The 25,539-nt window shown below is 50.2% G+C and overlaps 2 protein-coding genes and 1 long non-coding RNA gene across 14 annotated transcripts in view; 2 read left to right on the top strand and 1 right to left on the bottom strand.

Moving 5' to 3' along the window:
* The window catches only part of pard3ab (par-3 family cell polarity regulator alpha, b), a 116,326-nt gene that overhangs the window by 89,783 nt on the left and 1,004 nt on the right, over positions 1–25,539 (bottom strand). For all 12 annotated transcript variants that reach the window (XM_078099687.1, XM_078099695.1, XM_078099688.1 and 9 more), the window contains exon 2: positions 7,169–7,270. In XM_078099687.1, the coding sequence (XP_077955813.1) occupies positions 7,169–7,270 (102 nt within the window). The remainder of the gene's footprint in view (positions 1–7,168; positions 7,271–25,539) is intronic.
* Positions 7,864–8,674, top strand: LOC144405546 (uncharacterized). Its single transcript, XM_078099703.1, has 2 exons — positions 7,864–8,283; positions 8,362–8,674. Exons 1-2 carry the CDS (start codon positions 7,996–7,998, stop codon positions 8,614–8,616), a joined length of 543 nt encoding a protein of 180 aa, XP_077955829.1. The 5' UTR covers positions 7,864–7,995; the 3' UTR covers positions 8,617–8,674.
* Positions 8,864–10,500, top strand: LOC144405547 (uncharacterized). The gene is made up of 2 exons (XR_013467198.1): positions 8,864–9,722; positions 9,802–10,500. It is a non-coding gene; the product is annotated as an uncharacterized LOC144405547 (long non-coding RNA).

Genomic DNA, 25,539 nt, shown 5'->3' with positions numbered 1-25,539 from the left:
CACACACACACACACATCAAAATAAAGGCTTTAGGGTCGCTGCAGATGCGGAATCGGAGAAGATCTTGTGATGACTGAAGCTATGTGACAAATTCATCTTTCATGTTTTATGCAAATACAGAACAAGCAGAGTGATTAAAGCTCACATTACTCTCCTCGGATGCAGAAATTACCATGTTTGTGAGCAGCGAGGAGGGGTCACGACTCTGTGTTCAGCCCCCCCCCCGTCGATGTGGAGCATCAGAAGAGCGCGGCGTTGTTTGCATGGCGCTCAGAGCGACTCGTCCTCTGTCTGTTATGACAACCGAGCTTGTTAGAGGGCTTCTCTTCCTCTGCTTGCATCATCTTCATCAGCCTCTCTGTTGTGGCAACTGAGTGTGTGTGTGTGTGTGTGTGTGTGTGTGTGTGTGTGTGTGTGTGTGGGTGTGCGTTGGGTTGAAGGGAGTTCAGGTTCTTGCTCAAGCTCAGACACATGTGTGCAGATGTGCTGCGTTAGCGAGCCGAGTTACAAGGAAATCAAACCGGTTTGTAATTGCACAGATTACAAAAGACCTCCTGCATTACACGACCTGGTTCGCTGGCCGGAGATTCTGGAGATTGTCAAATGTTTGCTAAAACATCTGGAAATCTTCGGTTTAAAAAAAAGAAAAGAAAACACAGCCTCTTGTGATTTTAGAAATGGTAATTTTTTTATCTAATTACACCAGCGTGTTTCACATGGCAGCCATTAGGCCGAGGAGATTAACCCAGCGTGTGCGTTTACTACATGATTCGGTGTTTTATTCTCAGTCCCGAGCAGGTTCTTTCCATTCGCTCGACTACAAAGGTCAGTCGAGTTATTCCTCCACACAAACATCAGGTTTCACAAGCCGGTTCCTTTGTTGTGTGTAAAACGAATGGAAAAATGGTTACAAAACCGCTGGTATTTTAATGTAAAGACCACAGCTGGAACGCAACACATGAGTCATTAAAAGCCCTCCCACGCACTGACAAACACACTTCACACTGACCCCCCTGCCCCTCCACACACACACACACACACCCCCGTGAAACCAGCAGGATGTCCACTCGGGTCAACCGCTGCTCGGAGGAGGACCACAAGTCAACAATCTGCCCGTTTAGCTCCAGAGAGCACAAGGCCAAGACAAGACAACACACACACACACACACACACACACACACACACACACACACACACACACACACACACACACACACACACACACACACACACACACACACACACACACACACACACACACTTGTTGATCAGCTATAATGGATGGAACACTGAGCCCTCAATCACCTCCGGAGGCCCCTCAACCTGCGGCAGATGGATTTGCGGTTGCGTGTTATCACACAGACCCCCCCCCCCCCCATGTGTGTGTGTGCGCGTCCATCCGGCTTTTCTGTTCATCCGTCAGCGCGTTTGCATATAAACTCACTGCGACGGGGCTCGTTATCACCATTAACGGCCCCGCGGGCTGGACAACATTCACCGCAGTGAAGGGAAGAACCAACGTGTGGAACCGACACGAAAACAACATTCTGATGTAAAATCACAGGAAATCAAAGTTTTCCAGCTGAGCTGCAAAGAAGAGACAGTCCTTAAGCAGCTCTTTACGCCTTCAAGTACAATCTGGGACGGCAAACCATCTCTCGCAGCGCCGGCTGAGGAAGGAAGCGACGGAAAACAAAGAGCTCATCACAACATCCTGTTTATTCCCCTCAAACACTCACTTCCTGCCTGCATCTTTCCCGCCGCAGCATTTCAAACGCATCCCTGACTGGTTACGTTGACAGCACGGGGGGGTGGTGATGGCCATGTGGGGGGGGGGGGGGGGGGGGGTATCTAAGATCTTGGAGCTTTAGGCACAAACTTCCTGCTCTGTTGGTTCACAGCTGAACCCACACTGCCCCCTGCTGGTAAAAGGAGGGCGAGACGCAGCTTTTTGAGGATGAGCATGTGTGGCTTTATAAAAAAAATCACCAATAGATCACATTTAGTTTCTAATCAGCTGGACTCTGAACATGAAATTAAAAGGAAAAGCGTTTGGTTCTTTCCACATTGCTGTGCTGCAAGTCTTTGATTTCAAACAGTGATAAAAAGACCAAGTGGAGCTGCAGCAGGAAATTGTTTTTGTCCATCAGGTGTCGGGACGGACCTGCCGGGCGCCGTGCTACAGCCGGTTTCCACGGCAACCGGTTTAGTTGGAGCTGTGGCTCTGTGTGGGGAAACATTTATCACTTATAATTGATCTGTAATATGTCAATTATATATAATTGACCTTTTTAGAAAGTATTATCCCATAAGGTGGTAGCTTTCCTTTGTTTTTTTAGGACCCTTACAAGCGACATCGCACACTGGTTCCTTTAGCACAGTCAAGTGTGTAAACCTGATCAGGACCTAAAAGGAACACCGCGTACTTGTAAATATTTCAAGGAAATATCCAAAATGACAAATTCATTTCTGCAGAAAGCAACAGTTACAGATCCATCATGTCAGCGGTCAAATGAATGGCCTTTATTGACCAGCTCCACATTCACATGTTATGATGTTATTGCTTGTTTACAGTCTGTCGAGTTCAGAGACGATGCAGACAGAACACATACTTTGGAACAATAAAACACACACACAGAGAGAGAAATGGACACGCACCCCACTTCCTGGTCCCACAGACCACAACTGGGCGGGCTGAGTCACTGTGGTGGGAACCAAACTGGGAGAGAGGGGGTGTCAAAGAGAGAGCGAGGTTCTTGATGTGTTTTCCTGGGTGTTAACAAATCATTGATGAGCCACGTACGGCCTCCAAACACCAAACACCAACAGCCTACTGCCGAGGACGCAAGAACCTGCCGATTACCCTGTAAAAATATGAAATACACCAAGTAAAGGTTCCATTTCTCCCAATTAACTCAGGGCCCGGCCCAGTACGACGCTTAGATCCAGCAGGAAGGAGTCTGCATTGGGACAGAGCCCAGGCAAGAGGTCACAGGTCACTAAAGGAGAGGCTGCTGCACTGCTGCCGCGCGGCCACTAGGGGGCAGAAGAGGCCTTCTCCTCCTCTTCACAGTCACGCAGGCTTTTAGTTTCATACGTGGGGGAGTCATGAGAGGGAGTTCATGAGAAGTCGACAAGTCGACGGGTCACTGATGGGATTCAGACGTGAATCACACTTTGCAACGTGGGTTCAGGGCCCCGATCAGCCAATCAGGACGCGTCGTAGTGGAGAACAGACAGGAGTGAAGAGAATAGATGGATGGGGGGTGGGGAAGGGGGGGGTTGTAATCTCATTATCTTTCTCTCTCACACACACACACACACACACACACACACAATCATCTGTTGTGAGCCGCTATAATCCTCAACCTCCTGTTGATTCCTCAAACATGGTCTTTGTCTCCTCCTGACACTTTTCCCACCACAATTAAGATAAAAGGCCTTGAAGCCCCCCCCCCTCACCTCCTCACCCCCCGCCTCAGCAACATCTGTGCTTTTCCCTTCCCCGTCTCAACCTCTCCGCAGTGAACGGAACATGTTTTTGGGGTGTCAGTCAATCAAGACATTTGGATCTCTTCCTGGTTGCCATTTCCTCACTCGTTTGCGTCGCTCATTCACACAAAGTTCGCTTTGTGGGTTTTCACCCACTTCAGCATCGGTGAACACATGGAACAAGCCGGTCGGCTTACTGAAAGCTATCAGCACTAAAAAGGTTCGGGACGTCCTGAGAGCGGCGCTCCACAGATTCAGCTTTTTTTTCTCCGATCGGTCCTTATTTAGTCGCCTCGCTGGTGAAGGAGCTCCCACTGCTGGAGCAAATCCAAGCTAAAATCAGTGGTGCTGCTATCCTGTGAATGTCCCAGCTGTTTATACAGCTTCTCATATGTATTTATATTTCTTATATATAGTAAATGGACTGTACTTGTATCGCACTCAAAGCACTTTAACGCTTCACGTCATCGTTCACCCGCTCACACCCCGATGACAGGAGCGACCGCACACCTGTTAGGGAGCGAACGTTCACACCTCGTGGTCACCGCTACGGGAGCAGTGTCTGTCCGAGGGTCCATCGGCACATACATGTATGTATGCATACATACATGTTCGTACGAAGGTTAATGTAAGGTCCACGTACGGTGTTGTGGGTTCTCTGGTCCCTGAGCCCTGACTGTAGGGAGGAGGGAGACCACAGAAGAAGACGACGGCCCTGCAGACGGTTATCTCACCGCTAACGGGTGCGTTCATGGTCGCCGTGGGCCGGACGGAGGGGGGCGCTCAATTGTGCAACAGCATCCAATGTGGAAGTGCATTAACTGCATGTTAAAACACACACACACACACACGCGTGTGTAATCATGACTCGTTTGTGTGGGTGAAACCTGAAGCGTGTGTGAGTAATGATTACAAAAAGCACCTTTATCTAGAAATCTAATAACCACAGCGTGGCTTTGGAGCCTGGGTGCAGAGGGGCAGTCGTCATAGCAACCGCCACTGTTCAAAAACACCTCCAACCGCTGATGACTAACGCGGCCGTGCACGTGCTTTTTGGTCGCTGCTGATGATCTTTTAACGGAATCAATAAACGGGCAGAGGACAGAGAGTCGGACACAACCACAGCGTCCACGTGTTACCGTGGTTACCAAATTGATTGGATAAATACACGGCAATCGGTTACTAGAAATCGATAAATTCTAAGTTGGATCCCAACCGTAGACACACAAATATATATATATATATATATATACATATATATATAATTTAGCTGCAGCCTGTGAGAGGGGCGGTTGGTCTCAGAGTTTCTGTGTCACCCGGACGAATCTCCTATAAAGTTGTCATCTTGTTCTCGTTAGGAGGCTGGAGAGAGGGGGGAAGGGGGATGGGAGGGCGGGAGAAACGCGAGCCTGGAATAAATGAGGTCATCGCGAACGCTTGCTCGCCCTGCGAGGGGGACGATGAGAGACAATCACCCTGGCGGAGGTTCACAGGAAGTAAACCGGAACGAACCAGGAAGTCCGGGTGAAGCGCGGGGTCAGCAGCGAGTCCACGCGTGTCTGCCCTCTCGTCCACCCCGGGCCATGTTGCTGTTGGAGAAGAAGTCCCTAGAAGGCCCCCGGAGAGCCGTGGCCTTCGGGCTCACGTGGCTCCTCCAGCTCAACGCCAGCTGTGCTCACGGGGAGCAGGAGGAGCCGTCCAGCAGGTAAAAGAGTCTTAAAGAGTCATTAATCACAGGATCGCTCCTCCCTCCCGCCGACGCAAAAAGACTCCTTCTCCTCCACCCTCCCTCCCCCGAAAAAATCAATATCAACCACAGACGAAACAAGGCGGGCCAAATGAGAGACGCGACATTCGATCCGAGCAAACACTTTGTCTAGGATGAACCACCCTGTGCATGCTGGGAGATTTATGGTGAGTAAACTGCAGAGTTAACAATTATCATCCTTTGATTCACTCTTTAAATACATTATTATTATTTATGATGTACGCAGAGCAGCTTAGAGAAAGCAGCAGTGTCACACACACACGTCACTAGTAACCCGCCTGAGTTGTTTTAAGAAACTCCTCTGGGTTTATGTAACCTCACGGGCCCTCCTGACAGCCTGCGCGTGTGTGTGTGTGTGTGTGTGTGTGTGTGTGTGTCTGTGTTCAGTTTCAGTTCAGTCCAGGACGTCTTTGTGGTTGAGCGCAAACGCACACAAACAGAAGAACCAGAAGTCCTTTCCCAAGAATTTATTCAAATTATATTACACGCAAAACAACATTACGGAGTGAATTAGAAGTCAAACTGCAAACCAAATCATACATCGTTTGATCAGCTGCAGCAGCGTCTGTCCCACACACACACACACACACACACTGGCACCGGCTGACCTGGGGTCAGATCTGACAGTGAGGGAGTAGCAGCGTGCGCAGCTGTGAGGCACACCCAGACACACACACACACACACACACACACACACACACACACACACACAGGAATGTGGCAAATGCACGACCCAGGGAGCAACATTTGAGGGTCGTGTCATCGCTGCAGGAGGGCGAGCATGTCACCGGACACCTGGGTATGTGTGTCTGTCTCTGTGTGTGTGTGTGTAACGGTGCTGGAAAGTGTGTGTCGCAAATCAATTTCAATTTGTCCAAATCAAATGTGCAGGCTGCCGGCTCTCAAGCCATCATTCATTGTGCTGTTGCTATGGTTACCTGCAGTGTTACAGAGCCAATACAGTGATTTAGAGGCTTGGACCGTATCTTTTTTCCACTTCTAGATCCCCAAAAAGTGAACTTCCAACTAGCAGATTCCTGCCAGTGATCGAGGTCATTGAAGGTCAGTATCATGCTGCTTGTGTGTGTGTGTGTGTGTGTGGGGGGGGGGGGGAGGGGGCGTTGATGATGGAAAGATGGCATCTGGAATAAACATTAAGTCATTAAGTGAGTCCGAGCCGCCACTTTTCCTGAGAGCTTCATGTTCTCTGTGCAAAGGCTAATAAAAATGCCCATGTGTGTGGGGGGGGGGGGAGGTGCCTGAGATCACCAGTCAGGTTTTGTGGTGTCCATGCTCGCTCATATATCATGCAGCCTTCATCCTTCCCTCCCTGTTCCCCTTAAACAGTTGAATCATCTGTCTGATATTTATTCTTTAAAACTGTGAGAACATCTCCCTCAGACTCTTTTCTACACACCATCAACACAACTTCTTTTGCTCTTCTGAAAGAAACGATAAATAATTCACAAGACGTTCACTGGACCGACTTGCGGACACGAAGGTTTACGTTCCCGTCAGTCTGTCGCTGCAAACGCAACAGCTGCTGATTCGGAAGGTTTTCTTCAGCGTGAACTGACGGAGTTTCTGGTTCTTATCAGAGGACAACAGAGCCGAGGTGGATCCCACCGTCTGCAGGTGACAGAGGGGCATCGCTGTGACGGGTCCTCGGGGGACCTCATGTCAGTAGCCACGTCTCGGGGGAATACACTCCAACCACTCTCCGTCTTTCGAGGGAATCTCCTGACATTTGACCAAAGTACACAATGTGACCCTGCGACCTCCCGGCTGTCAGTCAGAGAGAGTCAGTCGGGGAAGTAACTTTGCGTGCAAAGCAGCGCTCGCACGCGAAAGCCGCAGACGGGGAGACAAACACCTCAGTTGCACCAAACCAGGCGTCTTTTACTCACCCGGTCTTTGTCGTCGGCCACATCGCAGAGCACGTCGTCCAGGTCGAGGATGCCGCCGTCGCCGTGCTCCAGCCGGTGGACCTGCAGCCAGTAACTCCCATCCTGGGAGAAAATAAAAATGTTTGTAACACAATATTGCAGCGCAAATGAGTAGCCAAAGTTCACCGGATCTGCGTCCGTCAACAGATCTCTGCAGACAAACGACTGTGTGTGTGTGTGTTTGTACGAGAGGTTGTTGCGGTCTGTCATTTTCTTGTTTCAAAAGCAGCTATTTAGAATAAGAGGCAGCGTGTACAACCGTTGGCAACAAATCATGTGGCCAGTACTCAAGTATGTAAAATAAATAAATAATAAAACCATTGTCACATGACAGGAGCCTTCAACCATCGGGCAAACAACAACAACAACAGGGGTGGTGTCGTGGTATACAGTGTGTGTGCGTGTGCGTGTGGTTGCCTTCATCTACGCTACGTAGTGTGTGTCTGTTGGGACTGGGAAGGCCACATTAGAGGAGTGCAGAATGTTGTGCGTAAGTGTGTGTCATCTGGTATAAAAATAGCTCAGAGCCAAATGTCGCGGTGCCAAAGTTATGACAGGAGTCTCGTAGTAAACAAGGGAATGTATGGACACACACACACACACACACACACACACACACACACACAATTCCTGCTGCTTAATTAAAAAATGATCATGGTTATTTTCTATCCATCACATATAACAAGTTGGAAGAATTAACTATTTATCTCCCAAGAGTCTGAAACCCAACAAGCTTTCGTCTAGTTTTAAATGAACGCAGCCCCCCGTTGCCAAGCACAGGGAACCGAATGCATCGCGGCAACCGTGTTTGTGATCGGTTCCGTGCAGCCTGGGAGGTTCATTTGGGGGCGGTGGAGACGAGCAGAGACCCAGTAATGTCCCTGGAAGATCTAACCTTCCAGTCAGAGGAGGAGGAGGGGGAGTGGGAGTGGGAGTGGGGCGGATACGCCCCCCCGAACTCACGACGCAGCAGCAGCGACAGCGACGAGCCTGCGTACCTGGAGCTGCTGTTCCTGCAAGGCCTTCTGATGCAGTTCGACCGGATCTACCTCAACAACCGATTGATGGACAGGGAGGTAAGCCGGCCCCCCGGGACGCACTTTGAGGGTCTTCTTTCAAACAATCCACTACTAAAAGAGGCTTTCTGGGAGCAGGCCGGGCTGAGCAGCGAGGGCTCGGAGGCCGAGCGGAGCAGCGATTCGGAGAGCGAGGGCTCGGAGGTCGGTCTCCTCGAGGGCGAACACGAGAGCCTGATGGACAACCTGCGCGTTTCCTCCCTTTGGCCGCTCCACGCCGCGCGGCGGGGGGGCATCGGGGGCTCCGACGTGGACCTGTCAGACCCGAATCTGGAAGAAGTCGGCACTGCGACTTCCCGCGGTTTGCTGGACGACCTCTACAACGTGGACTGACCGACGGAGAACACGCTGTGACGCTGGGGGGGGGATCCAATAAACAACTAAACAACCACAGCCAATCGTGGAGGAGGAGTTTCATTGGAGGGGAAGCGACCGTGACCGACGTTTAAATCCAGGTCAATGTGATCTAAAGAGTCGGGCAGCTCTGATTGGACCAAATTAGTTGGTGTTTTTAACCATTTTGGGTTCACTTCCCGTTCCTTTCATCTCCTTGTTTTACGTCTCATACTCTTTGTCCTTATACAACCCCCCCCCCCACACTGATGCGGGTTTACTGCAGAAAGCATTTCTTATTCATTTGAAGTTTGGTGTGACACCGTTTTTTTCTCCGTTGCATTAAAAATGCATTTTGCTGCAGCTTCCTCCCCCCGTCCTCCCCCCTTCCTCCCGTTTAGTCGGTGTGGAAGGTGCAGGGAAAATAAATGAGAACACAAAGATGTGAAAGAATAATTTCACAACTGGTCTGCACTTTAGCTTGTTAGGATTTCACTTGTACTGTTAATTTATATTGCAGACATTTCATTTTTAATTGAATTAAAAAAAAATTACAACCTGCTCAGTTTTGCACATTTCCTCTTACCTCATTTCTGCCTTATTTTTATTTCATGTACATTTATGTGAATATTGTATTTTAATTTTAAAATTGGTCGGCTTTCCAGAAAAGGCAAGCATAAGAATTTCTATCCATCACATATAACAAGTTGGAAGAATGAACTATTTATCTCCCAAGAGTCTGAAACCCAACAAGCTTTCGTCTAGTTTTAAATGAACGCAGCCCCCCGTTGCCAAGCACAGGGAACCGAATGCATCGCGGCAACCGTGTTTGTGATCGGTTCCGTGCAGCCTGGGAGGTTCATTTGGAGGCAGTGGAGACGAGCAGAGCCACAGTAATGTCCCTGGAAGATCTATCCTACCAGTCAGGGGAGGAGGAGGAGGAGGGGGGGCAGGGGGAGTGGGGCGAATCCCCCCCCCCGGGCTCAGGACGCAGCAGAAGCAGCAGAGACCGCAACGACCCCGCGTACCTGGAGCTGCTGTCCCTGCACGGCCTTCTGATACAGTTCGACCAGATCTACCTCACCAACCGATTGAGGGACATGGAGGTAAGCCGGCCCCCCGGGACTCACTTTGAGGGTCTTCTTTCAAACAATCCACTACTAAAAGAGGCTTTTCTGGGAGCAGGCCGGGCTGAGCAGCGAGGACTCTGAGGCCGAGCGGAGCAGCGTGCTCGGAGAGCGAGGGCTCGGAGGGCGAGCGGAGCAGCGATTCGGAGAGCGAGGGCCCGGAGGGCGAGCGGAGCAGCGATTCGGAGAGCGAGGGCCCGGAGGGCGAGCGGAGCAGCGATTCGGAGAGCGAGGGCCCGGAGGGCGAGCGGAGCAGCGATTCGGAGAGCGAGGGCTCGGAGGGCGAGCGGAGCAGCGATTCGGAGGGCGAATACAAGAGCCTGATGGACAACCTGCGCGTTTCCCCCTTGTGGCCGCTCCACGCCGGGGGGGAAGTCAGGGGCTCCGACGTGGACCTGTCAGACCCAGGTCTCGTCCCGCGGCACGAAGAAGACTGAGAACACGTTGTGACGCTGGGGAGGGGGGGATCCAATAAACAACTAAACAACCGCAGCCAATCGTAGAGGAGTTTCATTGGAGGGGAAGCGACCGTGACCGACGTTTAAATTCAGGTCAATGTGATCTAAAGAGTCGGGCAGCTCTGATTGGACCAAATTAGTTGGTGTTTTTAACCATTTCTGCCTTATTTTTATTTCATGTACATTTATGTGAATATTGTATTTTAATTTTAAAATTGGTTGGCTTTCCAGAAAAGGCAAGCATAAGAATTTCAATACACAGGGGGGGGTGTATTTGACAATAAATTCTTTGAATTGAATTAATTAAGTGATGGTAGACTTTAGGATTTAGAGCAAGGAGGGGTCTGTACTTTAAGCCAGATGGAGTTACTCAAAGGCAACGAGACGGAGGGAGCTGCTAAGAGTCAAAGACAAAGTGACACTTATCTTGTGGTGATTTAAAAGACAAGTTTCATCCTAATGAATGAACAATGGATTAAGTGCACACAAATCTCGTTGTCGCTGCATGTAAAGACTGAAGGTGTGTGCACAGCTTGTCATTGTCGCTTCCTGGTGATTGGTCCATTTAAAAAAAAAAAAGGGGCAGTCCAACAGTTTTTCTCCTTTTAAACACGAGAGGAATGTAAAAGGCACAAGAGGTTTTTAGATTTTTGAACACTTTTTATGTTGGGTTGTAACTAAATTCCAATGGACGGACAGAGAAAAAACTACAGATTATTTTAATAAGAAATCAAGGACACAAAATTCAAAGGAGTTTAATATTTAAAGATAACTAATGCATTAAGTGTAAATTTAAGGATTTTATAAAGGGCAAGAATCGGCCGTCAAAGTTGGAATGGATGAACAAAAAAAGGTTGTTTTTGAAGCAAACCCTCCCTGGATAAATACGGCGTGAATGCCACTTGTTGCCCCACGCCTCTTTCTAAAAGGGAGACTATCTGACTTCTGCAAATATTCCCACCTTCCTTTATCGGCTCGGCTTATCTGGCCCAAACCCCGTCTGGCGCTCGGATGTGTGCACAGCGGCAGCCGCGCCGCTACGCCGCACCTGACCTCTACCGCGAGGTCACGGCGGGGGCCGCAGGCAACAAAGACAGAGAGAACCTTTCATTCAGAGTACGGAGCGGCGACAGGTGAGGTGGAGGTTGGAAAAAAAATGCCGTCCGGGTGCTTTGTGATCCAAGCAAAAGAAACACAGAAAGGTTTGTGTGCAGAGACGAGAGCTACGACAAGTCATCAAAGGTTAAAGTCAGATGGCCAGTCACCAGTACAACCAGTACAAGGCGCAACAGGCAGCATTATCATCATTATTCCACCGTGCAGGCATTGATGCATTTAACCTATTTGTGTTGTTTTAAAACGTTAATCTTTTGTTATTCGAGAAGCAACAATGAAGCTAAAGAACGGAGATAACTGGAGAACTATGCAAGAAAAAAGGGTGTAATAATAGTGCATATTGTGCGGTTGTTACAATAATAATAATTATGACCGCAGGGGGAATTCCTGCATCATGACAGCTCAATGTGTGTGTGTGTGTGTGTGTGTGTGCGTCTCGTGTATATGCGTGTTTGTTTGCATTTACATGACTGAGTGAAGAGGACGATATACGAGTGCCAAACATTCCTCCACCCAGAATGGAATCCTAAACCTGGACCACGGCCATTTAGCCTGCAGCATTTACAAGCGCTCCGTCCTGCTGTGTGTGTGTGTGTGTGTGTGTCCAAGGAGGAGACACAAACACACAGAGAAAAAGCAGGAGGTGGAGAAACGCTGGGTCGAGGCGAGCAGCCCGATCGGCGTGGAGCACAGAACAATGTCTCCATTCACACAGGGACGTGTATCTGATGGGAACCGGCCACCGCTCGGCGTTTAACGCACTGCGTCCTAAGAACAGTCAAAACTACGGCCGCCCGCGAGGAGACGCGCGGGGACGACGGCAGGTAGGATCAGAGCGTCGAGATAACCAGGGAGGCTCAACTTCAGCGCTGAGGACCACAGTCGGCATGTGGGAGCAGAGAGAGTTACACGAATGAAATGAGAGCAGAAATAAACCACAGACGGAGAGGAAGACAGAGGCGACCTGCGCAGGAGGACACCAGAGGACGGGACACGTGGGACAAAAAGCAGGAGATTTCATCCCGAGGCCTGATTAGCAACATGAATAAGGAACGGCTTCCACCTCCTGTGCAGCGAGAGGAAGAGAGGATGGAAAGTTAGCGGGACTTTGGAGTTCACAGGGGGGAGGGAGGGGGAGGGAGGGAGACAAACGGTCATCCTAATGGGGCGTTTTATTCGCTGGCAGCTGGGGGGGGGGTGATTTCATATTTTTTTGTCACACATTATAAATGTACCGTCGAAGACGATAGAAACCAGGTCTTGGCGTTCAGGATCAACGGTCGAACACGTTGTTGCCACGGCGACGCTCCGCGCGGGTTGAACGTTAACTGGCTGACGTTAACGAATCAAAGGAATCAATAGAGAAGCTGGTTTTACAGAGATAAGGGGCGCCACATTTGACTTCACCAGCTTCCTCTTATATCGGACAGTGATTTTGTTCCCATGCTGAAACGCTCAGGCTGTTAGAATCCCACCGTCCGCGTGCTTCGTTATCACAGCAAATATCAGTTATCAGCGCAGATATTTTTACTTTAAATCATCTGAGCTCAGATTTTCTTTGGCACCTTTCATCTGCAGCCAATGCGAATATCCACAACTGGATTAAACTGCCGCAGAGAGACCAAAGCTCATCTGAACTCAAAAGAGTATCACGGTCAAAGGAGAAGGTCCAGCCAGGTAAATCAAAGACACGCTGCACCCGCTGTCGACCCTCCGGACCACAGCTCCGCCTCCTTCAGCGAGACGGACGGACGTCTCAGCGGGGGCAATAAGTGACGCGGCCTGCAGACGGTCCACGCGTGCCGGGGTCGATGAAGGAGGCCTTTCAACCCGTGGAACCAAAACTTCAACGGAACGCTGGAGAAGCGATTGTTGTCAGACAATACGGGTTTTTGGCATTTTCAGCGCGGGAATAAAAAAAAAACGTGTTTGTGCACGACGAGCGCTTTGAAAAGGAGAGCGGAAGCAAGACAGAAAGAGGAATCTGTCCTCTCAGGACTACCGACACACACATCTGACAACGTGTGACAAAGTGAAGCTTTACTGCTTGTTTGTCTTTACCACGGGACGAAAGGGGAGAAGAAAAAAAAAAAAAAAACACAGGACGTGGGAGGCGGGCGGAGAAAGACAAAAGACAAAAAGAGACGGAGACAGCCCGGCTGAGTCAGAGGCGACTGGTTCGGGAGGATCGGAAACCAGCGACCTGGAGTTCTGCAGGAGAGACACGCGATCCTGCAGGAGGCTCGTCGCTACGGGCAACGAGCCTCCTGGCCGTGACGGACAGGGCGACGCGTGGAGACTTCAGTCAATCAGGCACGGACGTTAATCTACGGGTCCACTGGGGGAAAAAAAAAAAAAAAGTAATCTTCAGGTTACAGAGGCAGCCCTCCAATATGTCTGCGTGGACGTTGTCTTCAGATCGGGCACAAAGAAGACAGCGCTCACGCATAAAAAGACGCGCGCCACCTGCAAAAATGTCTCTTCGACGCAGTTTCTTCATTGGTTTCCACCTAAAGCGGCTCGGCCCACATCGGTCCCGCCTGCTCGCCGTCCATTATTATTATTTCCATAAGAGAAGGAATAAAGAAGTCAGGACCTGACCCCTCAGGCTGCATGGCGGGCGAGCACGGCGGCAGAAGTCACTTTAGACCTGCGGCCCGCTCCCAGTCTGTTTTCCACACCTGAAGCTACCGTCCACGTGCATGTGTGCGACTGCTGTCGAGCAAACGCTGCAACACAATGACCCGCTCGCTTACACCAGATGCGCCACGCTCGCCTTCTTGCCGCGCCAGAGTACGGCTGGTTTGAGTCAGTGTGGCACGGCAGCGAAACGTTTTCTGCGAGTAGAGGATGATCTGGTCATGAGTCTAATAATCAGCATGAATCTAGTAATCTCGACTCGGTAGCTAGGTAGTGACGTAGTAACTAAACTATTTTAAAGTCAGAGGTTCCACCGAGACGTTCCCTCAAACTTGCAGTGCAGGAGCGAAGCCCCATCCCTTTGACGTCCACGTTTCCATGGCGATCTAATGGCGGAGGCAATGCAAGCGTCCGTCTCTACAGTAGGTGAACTGTGTTTGATGGCGAGTGCCTTTATGAACGGTTATCAGAACATAAATCATCTTCCCTCTTCGTAAATCAAAACCACAACACTTTTTTTTATGAATGAAGCTCATCAGAGCAGCGGCGTGCTCGCCAAGCCGAAAACATCATGAACTTTCTGCAAGGTCATATTCTCCTGCGGGCCTCATTGTGCAATAAGACATGTGCAACCTGCAGGAATGCGGGAGCACATTCTGAGGCAATAGTGAATCTCAACAGCAACTTAAAACTCCCAAACCACCGGAGATCTGCAGACGTGTTCGCGAGGGAGTGTCGGATGTCAGGTGGGTGGGAGGGAGGGAGGGAGGGAGGAGAGCGCGCCGGGACGGGGAGGGAAGAGGGGGCACAAATAGCAACTAATTCTCTGGGGCACCCCGAAGGTGCAGATTCTCTGGGGATCATCGATGCAACGTAGCGGGGGCCGACGAGCCCCGGGGGAGGATGACACAACGGCGCCTACGTAGACGATGGTCGGGTTGGTGTGTGTGTAGAAGGTGACGCTGGGATCTCCTGTCTGGACAGAAATGCCGCGCCCCTTTCAGGAGCCGGTTTGACCAGATTCGTGAATCAGTTCTGGATTTGAAATCTCCCCGAATGTCTCAAAGCCACACGGGGGAAAGCGTCCCGGCACGCAGTCGCTGCACGAGAGACGGTTTCTACGCGGCCATTAACTTTTAATCACACAACAGCTGGAAGAGGAGAACAAACACCTGCTGGTAAAGCTCCTCAGATCATCCATCCATGGATGGTTCAAACCAACAGCTCTCTTTTACACCGACTGCAAACCGTCCAAAAAGGCTTCTCCTGAAATGTCGGTATTGGTCTAGTTGGTGGAAAATTAGGAAATAAAGTGAGCACTGGAACAAAAATGCTCTTAAAATTGCATGTTTGTTTTTATAAATATATGGTGGTTCTCAGTAATTGGCAGAAAATGTTGAATAATGCCACAATAAACACCGATGACCTACATAATGATTCAACGAAGGCGTCCTCTGGTGAGCCTCGTGCCTTTTTGGGAATAAAGTGATGTGTGCTTTGAGTCAACTTGCAACCAACCAGGACACAAACAGTCCTATGAAACCACATCAAGGAGGCACCAACACGGCAAAGTTCACCGACGAGAAGGAGGCTTCAAGTCACTCAACAACAAGTCCGTCAAAGCAAAACCAAAAGCCTGGCGTGTCAAACCGCGCGTTTCTCTATCGACGAAACTGAAAAAACAGATCAGCTGTTGCAGCCTGAACCACGCATTTAAACCTACCCCCCCTCCCCCAAAAACAGCTGTGTCCACGCATTGAAGAAACCTCCTCGAACAGACACTCGGATCTCCTAATCTCCGCTCGCTCGGCTTTGTTCTAGCCGACGGAAGCTCGGCCCCCCCGAAACCCCTTTAGGACGACAAACACAAAATTGCAGCCATGGAGACGGACTGACATCATTCCCCCGGGGCTGGTTGTACGCCAGACGCCCCCCCCAGGGAAGGGGGTGAAGCCAGATACGTTGTGGTGGGAAGATGATGGAACTGTTCCGTCACGGCGCCGCTCGGAAAAACACACCCGGGATCACGGTGTCACGGACGTCATGACCTGCCAAGATCTCCAGGCACGACGCAATAGTTTACATCCTTGGTGTCGCTGCTACACACTGCACGCACTCCTGAGGGGGCACACACACACACACACACACGCACGCCGTCCCATCGCCGTAGTAGTGACATGACAAACCTCCATCTATCAAATGGAAAAAAGGCCAGAATAAGGCGGCTTATTGGCTGAGATACGTCCTATTAGGCAGACCTGCAGAGGGGGGAGGAGGGGAGGTAAGGGGGGGGAGATACGATATCTGGACGTGAATTCTATAATTCTTACTTCATCCACTTATGATCTGATACTTATGATCTTTATTTTTAGTGGCATAAAAGCTGCACCATTGTTCATTTTCTAGAATATTCCGTGCATTTATGTTATTTCTTTCTTTATTTCTCTTTCTTAAGCCTTTGGTTACCTGCATAACCAAAGGCTTAATCTAACACGCAGCTCCACAGGGCGCCGAGCGGCACCGGGTGTCAAGGCGTTGGGGGCGTGGACCCAACAGCCGACGTCTCACAGGGACGGGGACGGAAGGAGGGGGGGGAGGCCTGTGCAGACACGGGCGGGTCGGGACAGGCAGAACGCAAGAAACAAACAGTCGCCGGTGTCTGACGCGTATGATTGGGTTGAGGATTACACAACCGCTCTCAAAAGGGTTATTAAGAGACGGAGGGACATGAGGAGACAGAGACAGTCAGTAAGATACAACAGCTGCTGCGTGTCCTCTAAAGAGAGTGAAACGGAATCTTATCAAAACATGACGAGGTCGAGATAAAACGCAGCGAGGGGACATTGGAAACAAATCCCTCAGAGCCCAGAGAGGTGGAGACGGATGTGGGCAGACGGAGCGCCAGGAGACGGAGATGCAGATTGCGTTGGTTACCTCCACCTGGGCTCTGCAGATAAAACAATGAGGGGTGGGGGGGAGGAGCGGGGGGCAGCTACAGCAGGAGAGGAGATGAGGTGCATTTGCTCTGATGGAATCATAACGGGAGAAGAATGCAACATCCACCCGACAGGTTACAAAAGATTAGCGCGGCACATTAGGCAGCAGTCGGGCTTTTTTTTTTTTTTTAAATCTGCATCAGAAAGGAGGATGAAAGATGCTCCTTTATTTTGCGCCGCTGTAGCGGATTAGCTGGAAGCTTAAAAGGCCCCTGAACGCACGTTCCACTTTGGACGTGTGCGTGCATCTGCAGCCGGGGGAAGTGCTTTGAGCCTCGGCCGGACGCGCTGACGTAAGAGGACGGAGAGCAGGGGAGCACACGCTGCGGTCCAGCGGGACGACGGGGACGTGCACGTCGACCAGGACGTCTCCAGGCTGCGTCCTTCTTACCAAAAAGGTGCAGAAAACAAAAGATCTCATGGTGGATCTGCTGTTGTTTTACCGTGTTCATCTGTAGTGTTAAATATGTCGGTCATTTTATAATACATAACTTTATAATCATATCTAATAATCCAGAAATATTTAGTTCAGTGGAGCAGCAAACTTTCCGCTTTCCTTCCTCTTCTGATTCTGGGGGGATTTTACAGGAGAGTTGCTTCATAAATAATTCAGAGCCAGATTTATGTAACGCATTTAAAAGGAGGAGGAAATAGATTTGTCTTATTTGGATTACTCTCTATAAATCAAACTCAATAAAAAGCTTAATAACAGAACTCCTTATGTCAACAACGGGGCAAGAACGTAGAACCTGACTTCATCCAGTGTTCAGATTTACCTTCTGGAATGTATGAAAATGAGCTCATATTTCTGATGACCTCAAACTATTCTGTTGGTTCAGATGTGTCGACCCATCCACCTCAACCCAAACTCCCCCGCATGAGTCAACCTTCACGTCCCAGATCCGAAACAGCTGAATAACCCTCTCGGAGAAGCAGGACTAAATTAAAACAGCGGAAAGAGAAGAGAAAAAGAGGATAATCCACGTGTCTGTTTATAGAGAAGCAGCTGGACAATCTTTGGCAGGAGCAACGTTTTCCCTCCATGCAGTGAGGATGGAGGAGATGGAGGTATTTGCAGCATCTCGGCCTCCGGGACAAGCTTTTCACCTTTTTAGCCTCTTTGGCACGTCGGACAAAGACGTGATCGGGTTGTATTTGCCCTCTGAATTATTTCGAAGGAACCGGGAGATTTACTACCCACTGCACGAATGACACATTCACTCTAAAGTAGTTTGGAGTTCTGCCATTCAGCAAACAACACGTCTGAATCAACAAAACAATCCTCCACTTAATAAACCCGCAGGTCACGACCTCGTAAGCGCCACCAAAGCCCCACCGATTGACAAGAAGGGCGGCCAATGGCTGGAGGCCCACCGGGAGAACGAGGGAGAAGTGGGGCGTGTGATCGTGGGGCCGCAGTCACTTTAAAACGGAAGTCAAGGGGACGGACGCTCCCAACGTTTGACCGCGGCGCAGATCGACGGGCGCGTGGATTCAGTACCGTCAGGAGGCCGCGATGGGGAAGGGAACCGTGTAGCGATACGGCGGCGGACAAAAACGGGGAACGTCCGCGGGTTTTTGTTGGTCATTTTTGCAGGACAAAACCAAAAAGAAACCAGCTGGTCAATTATAGAATAAAGTATATTAGTTCATCAGAACCGTCTTTTTTGGGTTTGATCACTTCAAATTGAAATCTCTTGGATTATTTAAAAGTGGGAGGGGCCTATCGCGCCACAGCTCACACCTACCAGAGACGCGTCCGCTTGTCCTTTAGGAGACGCGAGTGCAGAGGAAGAAGGGACAGGTCCGGTTTCTGGACCCCATTAAGGTTTGCGGATCAGGAGGGTCTAAATGGGGCGCTTGTTTCCGACAAATGGCCTCCTCTTTGAAATGCCAGGCGCGTTGGGTCGGGTGTCCTTATTCATGTGTGCGAGAGGGCGAAACTCGGGAGCCCAACACGCATGGCGCACAATCGTGTCCGATCGCGTCAAAAGAGACGGCGGTTTGGAGGCCAGAAGCCCGACACAGTTCATTCACACACACTGAGCTTTTCATCCGGCCCGTTTGTCAAGAATCCATCACTGTTTATGACAAAAGACGCTTTTATCAAGACGAGCTCATTCAAACTGAACAGAAGTGTGCCAGCAAACACACACACACACACACACACACACACACACACACCTCAGAGAGCAGCGAAACCCCAAGCAAACACTTTATTTTTATAAATCCAGTTGGTTAGTAGCTGTAGTTTTTATTTACTTTATTATTATTATATTTATTAGTACATAGAGCATATTATTTAATTAGAGCAAAGTGCTTTTTTTATTTTTATTTCTATACCTGTATTCAAATGTGAGGCTGACAGTTTGCTTTATCTGCCGGGCACGTTTAAACTGGTCGGGTCCCACAAAGACCAGCAGCTCCAGTTGAAGTGCTTCCCCGCCCTTGACTCATGGCACAGGTGGTTCCCTGACGTGGCGACACCACATAACGGCGAAAGAAGGAGCGAGAATTTGCATCACTGCGGCGCGGTAACCACGGAGACAGCGAATCTTTGATCATCATCAGCTGGTCTCCCGAGTGTCACGTACAGCTGTCAGGAACCGAGAGAAGCTCCTTCTGGGTTCCTGTGCTGTCTACGGTCTAATGTGTCTGCTTACTGCAGTCTACAGTCGTCTCTGTGCAGTCTACCGTCTAACGTGTCAGAACACTGCAGTCTACAGTCTCCTCTGTGCAGTCTACCGTCTAACGTGTCAGAACACTGCAGTCTACAGTCTCCTCTGGGCAGTCTACAGTCTAATGTGTCTGCATACTGCAGTCTACAGTCTGCTCTGTGCAGTCTACAGTCTAATGTGTCTGCTTACTGCAGTCTACAGTCTCCTCTGTGCAGTCTACAGTCTAATGTGTATGCTTACTGCAGTCTACAGTCTCCTCTGTGCAGTCTGCAGTCTACAGTCTCCTCTGTGCAGTCTACAGTCTAATGTGTCTGCTTACTGCAGTCTACAATCTCATTTGTGCAGTCTACAGTCTAATGTGTCAGCATACTGCAGTCTACAGTCTCCTCTGTGCAGTCTACAGTCTAATGTGTCAGCATACTGCAGTCTACAGTCTCCTTTGTGCAGTCTACAGTCTAATGTGTCAGCATACTGCAGTCTACAGTCTCCTCTGTGCAGTCTACACTTGTCAGCTAGGTGTTGTGTCACAGGGGGACCCCCAAACACCCACACAACTTGTCAGGGGGGCTGATAAACTATATCTTATATTTAAAAAACACTGATCAGGGAATCTCTTCATTATTGTCACCTCTAAATTAGAATACTGGCCGTTCGGTCACAGGATGGTTCTGTGGTCGCTCCACAGCCTCACGGGGAGAACGGTGAAAATTAAAATCTGACAAGTGCAGACCAGCAGAGTCATAAACACACAGAGAAATAGCAAGTCACATAACACCAACACTGGGCTAAAACATCGGAGCTTTACTCATCAAATTAAATAATGAAATATTAGGAAAGTAGATAAATTCTTATAGTTGATAGCTGCCCCCCCCCCTGGATACTGAAGTTCAGGCCTCGGCCCAGAGGCCAATAATCACTGATCCGTCAGAGAAAGAGCGCTCGCTCGGCCCGTCCTATATTTAGCGGACAAAGCCTCATCAGCCAAAGTACCGAATTCAATTTCAGGAGACACCATTAATCTGCGCTCATGAATCATTTGGGTTTTGCTAATGTGGCTCCGCGTCCTCTGCAGCATGTGCTTTTCTCTCCTCTGAGCGTAGACACTGTCAAAAAATGTTGGCTGGGCCGCATTGAGAGGGGGGGGGGGGCTGGTTGGCCTGAGCTGAGAACAGGTGAGAACAACCAGCTCTGGGCGGTGGGACGAAACCAGAGGAGAAGTGAGACGTCCCAAAACGCAATAAGATCTCCAGGCCGCACCGGGGGGGAGGACACAGAAGACACCCAAGCAGCGCTGCTGTTTGTTCAGGTGTCCTGACATTCCTCTGAGACAATCCTCTCCCTGTGCCGCGCACACACAGTCCTTCACTTCCCAGCCGCTGTCCAAGGGACACTGGGCGTGTGACGGGAGGTAGCTCTGCGTGGGGAAAACAAGCGCACATTCATTAAACGGACCGAAGGAACGAGCCGAGCGGTCATTTCACAGACTATAAAAAGCTTAAATTTGTTTTGTTGTACAGCCGAAGGGAACAAGATACACAACTAATGTTATCAATTTAAATAATGGTATTTGATACCCGACCGGCATCATCATCATCATCATCGGTGTGTCTTTATTTTAAACCTTTGGGTCTTTGGACCGGTGGCACTGTGGCTGTACAGGAAGACGGTTTACAGCCAACAGGGGATCAGAGGAACCCAAAGCATTGTTCCTCCGGGACGACGTCGGGGCTTTGGAGCCTCCGCCAGCATTCTGGGAGAGAAAGTTGATGACTGGTCCAGTTGCTGTTGGCCGGCTTACTGTAACTACCAGTTGGGCCGATTTAAATGTTGCCACAAGACTGCTGAGTAAATTCAACCTGAGCGGGCGTGAACAGAGTTCGGATGGGGGGGGGGGGGACAAAAAGCGCGTGCATGAATACGTCGCAGTGTTCCCGACACAAGCGGTGACGCTGTTCTCCAGCAGCGCCGCTCGAATGGCCAACGACTTCCACGGAGGTGGTGGGCCAGGCGCTTTTACGGCGCGCCGTGTTTTCTGGCGCTCGTGGCCCCCGGGTTGGGCCGTCGGCGTGAACTCACACTTGTGGTCGGTTTCTACAATGATGCCATTCTGCGGGAAAAGTTCTTCTCAGCATCCACCACCCCCCCCACTTCTGGGAAAACACGCAGAGGATCTCTTTCATAAATAAACTACGGCCTCCAGCTGAACGTCGCTGGACCATAAAAAACAAACAACAAAAACCCTGATCCTGAGCCTTTCTCTCTAAACCAGGAGCTTCCTCGGTTTATGAAAGAAATTCTACAGTCGAGTGTGGAGACGGAAGATGGGGGGGGGGGCTGACCCCAGAAACGCCACCCTGTGACGAGAGCATTATCCTAAAGAACTTCAAGTGCCTGTGATAACTTGAGGCACCCATCAGCCAAAAATACTCCGTCCGTCCGTCAGTCAGTCAGTCTGGTGTCTGTGGGCTGGATCCACGGCAGGGTTCAAGTGGTCTGGTTTCATAGACCCCTGTAAACCACGTCAGCCCCTTTGTGTGATTAAGGGTTATAATCTGGGCTCTCATTAACGCTGGTCGATTATAACCACCCCATCAAGGTCAAGGGTTCAGTTTGCAACGTGTTGCATCACAGAACACCTTTGCAGTCTCGTGTGCTTAAACTCAGGTGTCAGTAATTGTTGCATTTTGTGGCGCTACACTGATCGGTGTTGGGGACGATAATAATTAACCAACTAACACAGGAACTCAGCCTGGCTCGCTGCTGCGTTCAAAGACGTCACGTTAAACTAAACACTCACGGGCTGCCAGACTCCCGATGCAGTCTGGAAACCCTGACGGAGGCAGCAGGACACGCGGCAGACTAGCGGCCGCGCGTTTCCACGCTTCGCTCGGCTCCCGCGCTGGAAAGTGCCGCTTCTGCCCGCTTTGGGGCGTCGGGGTCTTCGGTGCAGCTCGACAGGAACTCGTACATAAACATCTGCAAGCAGGGCTCAAAGTTACAAATTAGCATCTCCGGGACGAGCGAGTCTCAAGTCACTCACGAGTTGGAACGGAAATAAACCACTCGTCAAAAAACGCACCGGCAGCGCAGGAGGACTGTGGGAAACGCGTTTTTGCCGACGTCGTCGTCGTAACAGTAGAGAGAGAAAAGGAAAAAGCAAGTCACGTCCTGAGGAGCAAAGAGGCTCCAAGCCGCCGTTTTTTTGAAGCATCATGAATCGTCTCTCCTCACGGGGCCGATTGGGCTCTTTAACGCGCTCCTTTAGGGAACGGAACCCGGAGCCGGGTCGTGTTTTAGGACGCGCTTCACAGCCGCTTTGGTCAAGGGCAAAGTCAGCGGCCCGGGGGATCATCGGCGAAGCTTTTAATCCGCCACCGTGACCCCCCCCCCCCCCTCGGCTGGTAGAGCCTGGTGACATCAAACAGAGGAACTGGAACGTGATTGGATGAAGCCGGTCGGTACTTCAGCAGGATTAGTAAATATTGAAGATGTCAGTGGTCACATCTTTGTCAAAATCTGTATCTCATTTATTCTCTTTCAAACTCAAGCTGGTGAGTTTTGGAACAGCAGAAACACGGTTATGAGAAGTTTTATTTTGTTGAGTTGGAGTGGAGGAGGTAAAATAGTGGTTTCTGTTAACGGAGTTTTGACCAAATCCAAGATGGTGACGAAGAAAAGAAACATCAAAAGAAGACGGGAGTCTCTTCTGCAACGTTTGAACAAAGTGACTTTTAGGACCAACGAGGCACAAATCACTGCTTTCGGAGTCTGAAGAGAGCGTGTTATACAACAATAAAACATAACTCTTTATGGTCCGCCCTTCGGCCCCCACAGACGTGCGGCACTATGACCCCTCATCTTTATCACATCCAGTTTATCGTCTCATTCATGCTCCCAATTACGTCGCGCTTTTCAACTGAACTGGGGCCACCTTGAAAAGTGGGAGCTTTTTCCTTTTGAAGATGTGGCGAAAGTGTTAATCCGTACGGAAGTAACGGCAGCGCTCGAATCCCACAACACACACACACACACACACACACACACACACACACACACACACACACACACACACACACACACACACACACACACACACACACACACACACACACACACACCCACCAAAGGCTGCAGCACGCTAATTAATAACAGCCATTTGTGCGATGGATTGAATGATGTCCTGAGCACACGGCTGAAGGATCCTGCTGCGGAGAACATCTGTACGTCTCCACATGTTCTGCTTCAACACCAGCGCTGAAAAGCGAGGGAGGAGGAGGAGGAGACTCCGGCGTGCGGAACAACAATCCAGACGTCTGACGTCATCCGAGGATTTCTGAGCAAGTCCTAAAAGAGAAGCTCTGGTGGTTTTTCGGGGGCCCCGCCTGTGCGTTCGGGGCATTAAGCCGCCGGGCGGGTTTTTTTTTTTTTTTTTCCAGTCAAAGGGTGTTATTTTTAAAAAAAAGGTCTGCCACGCCGAGGCAAAACGGGTCGAGAACCTGCCCTGTGATCAGAGGGAGCCCCCCCCCCCCCAAAAAAAGATTGCAGCAGTTACACTTCTCCAGATGTTCAGATTCCTCCCGAACAAACACTGATCTTCTGCGCGGTCAGAACCCGGCGATTAGAGCCGATAGAGCCGCTCAGAAGCTTCATCTGCAGGAAGCGACCCTCCCCGATGACTCAGGGTCTTCTTAATGAGCAAAAAGGGGGCTGCAATCATCATGTGACGAGTTTGTGAGAGGAAGAATGAAATGTACGCAGGGTGGGACCTGGGCCATAAACACAGATATGAGCAGATTAAATGTCATGGGTGTTGTTCAAAGCTGAATGTGTGAGGGGTTTTGTGTCGTAATCTTTAGAAGAAAAGTTAGAATAGAACCATGGAGTCAGAGGAGAGTTCTTACCACCTTCAGCAGCTGTGCACCTGCCTGCGCTCCTCTGAATTCTTCACAGCGACGCCAGGGATCAGGCCGACTTCTGGGTCCCTCTCATTGCAAACAAGTTACAGCACATTCAATTATTCACCCTTTATGCGGTCGCGAATTGGGACCCTAAACGACGGCTGAACAACAACCTCCCTCCAAAACATGAATTATAAAAAAAACGTAGTTTTCTCCTTTGATTTGCTGAAACATTTAGAGGACAAGAGATTGTTCCCAATGCTTCCAGTCTCATCTGATGCAGAGGATGTGCACGTGAAGCACCGAGATGATTCATGTGTTATCTGCTGCCACTCGACCTTCGTGCTACAACTTCACCAGAGTCTGACTTTTATCTCCTCAGATTTGTGTGTCAAGTCCACCAGTCAGCTGGACTCAACTGTATTAATATTAGTATTATTATTAAAAGGGCCGGTGTTGCGGCTCTTCCTCTTCTAGCATTTGAAGGCATCACTGCTGGAACCTGAACGCCCCATCGCGTGTCTCTGCTTCCATCCCAACGAGGGAACCTTTCCGGTGTTTTCCCTCCTTCGTGCACGCGGTGAAACGGGAGCGCGGACTGAGCCGATGGCGCTCTTGCATCGCATTGCTCTGCGCCGGAGCCTGAACGCCTCACCCCCCCACTTGTGCAGCCGGTCGGCTAACTCCGCTACCAGGCTAAGCTCTCCAGGAGGCACGGACCGAGGTCCCACCGACCGCTGGGCCACCGACACTTTCCAACGTGTCCTTGTGCGCGCGCGTGTGTGCGCGTGTGTGTGTGTGTGTCCCAAAAAAGGAAAATATCCTTTGTTACGAGTCTACGGTGCAACCAACCCGCCGATACCCGGAGGAACTTTGGGGGCTTTTTCCCCCCAAACACAAGCAACACAATGGCGGTGCGTCTTTCTTATAAAGAGTGGCGAGCCGACTGTGCGCCGGGAGCCCGAAGCAGCAGACGACGGGCTGCTGCCCCGCTCCCTCTTTGCGTCAAA

Source organism: Gasterosteus aculeatus, chromosome 3 (genome assembly GCF_964276395.1).
Source record: "Gasterosteus aculeatus chromosome 3, fGasAcu3.hap1.1, whole genome shotgun sequence".
Taxonomy (NCBI): domain Eukaryota; kingdom Metazoa; phylum Chordata; class Actinopteri; order Perciformes; family Gasterosteidae; genus Gasterosteus; species Gasterosteus aculeatus.
This window is presented reverse-complemented; position numbering and strand designations above follow the sequence as displayed.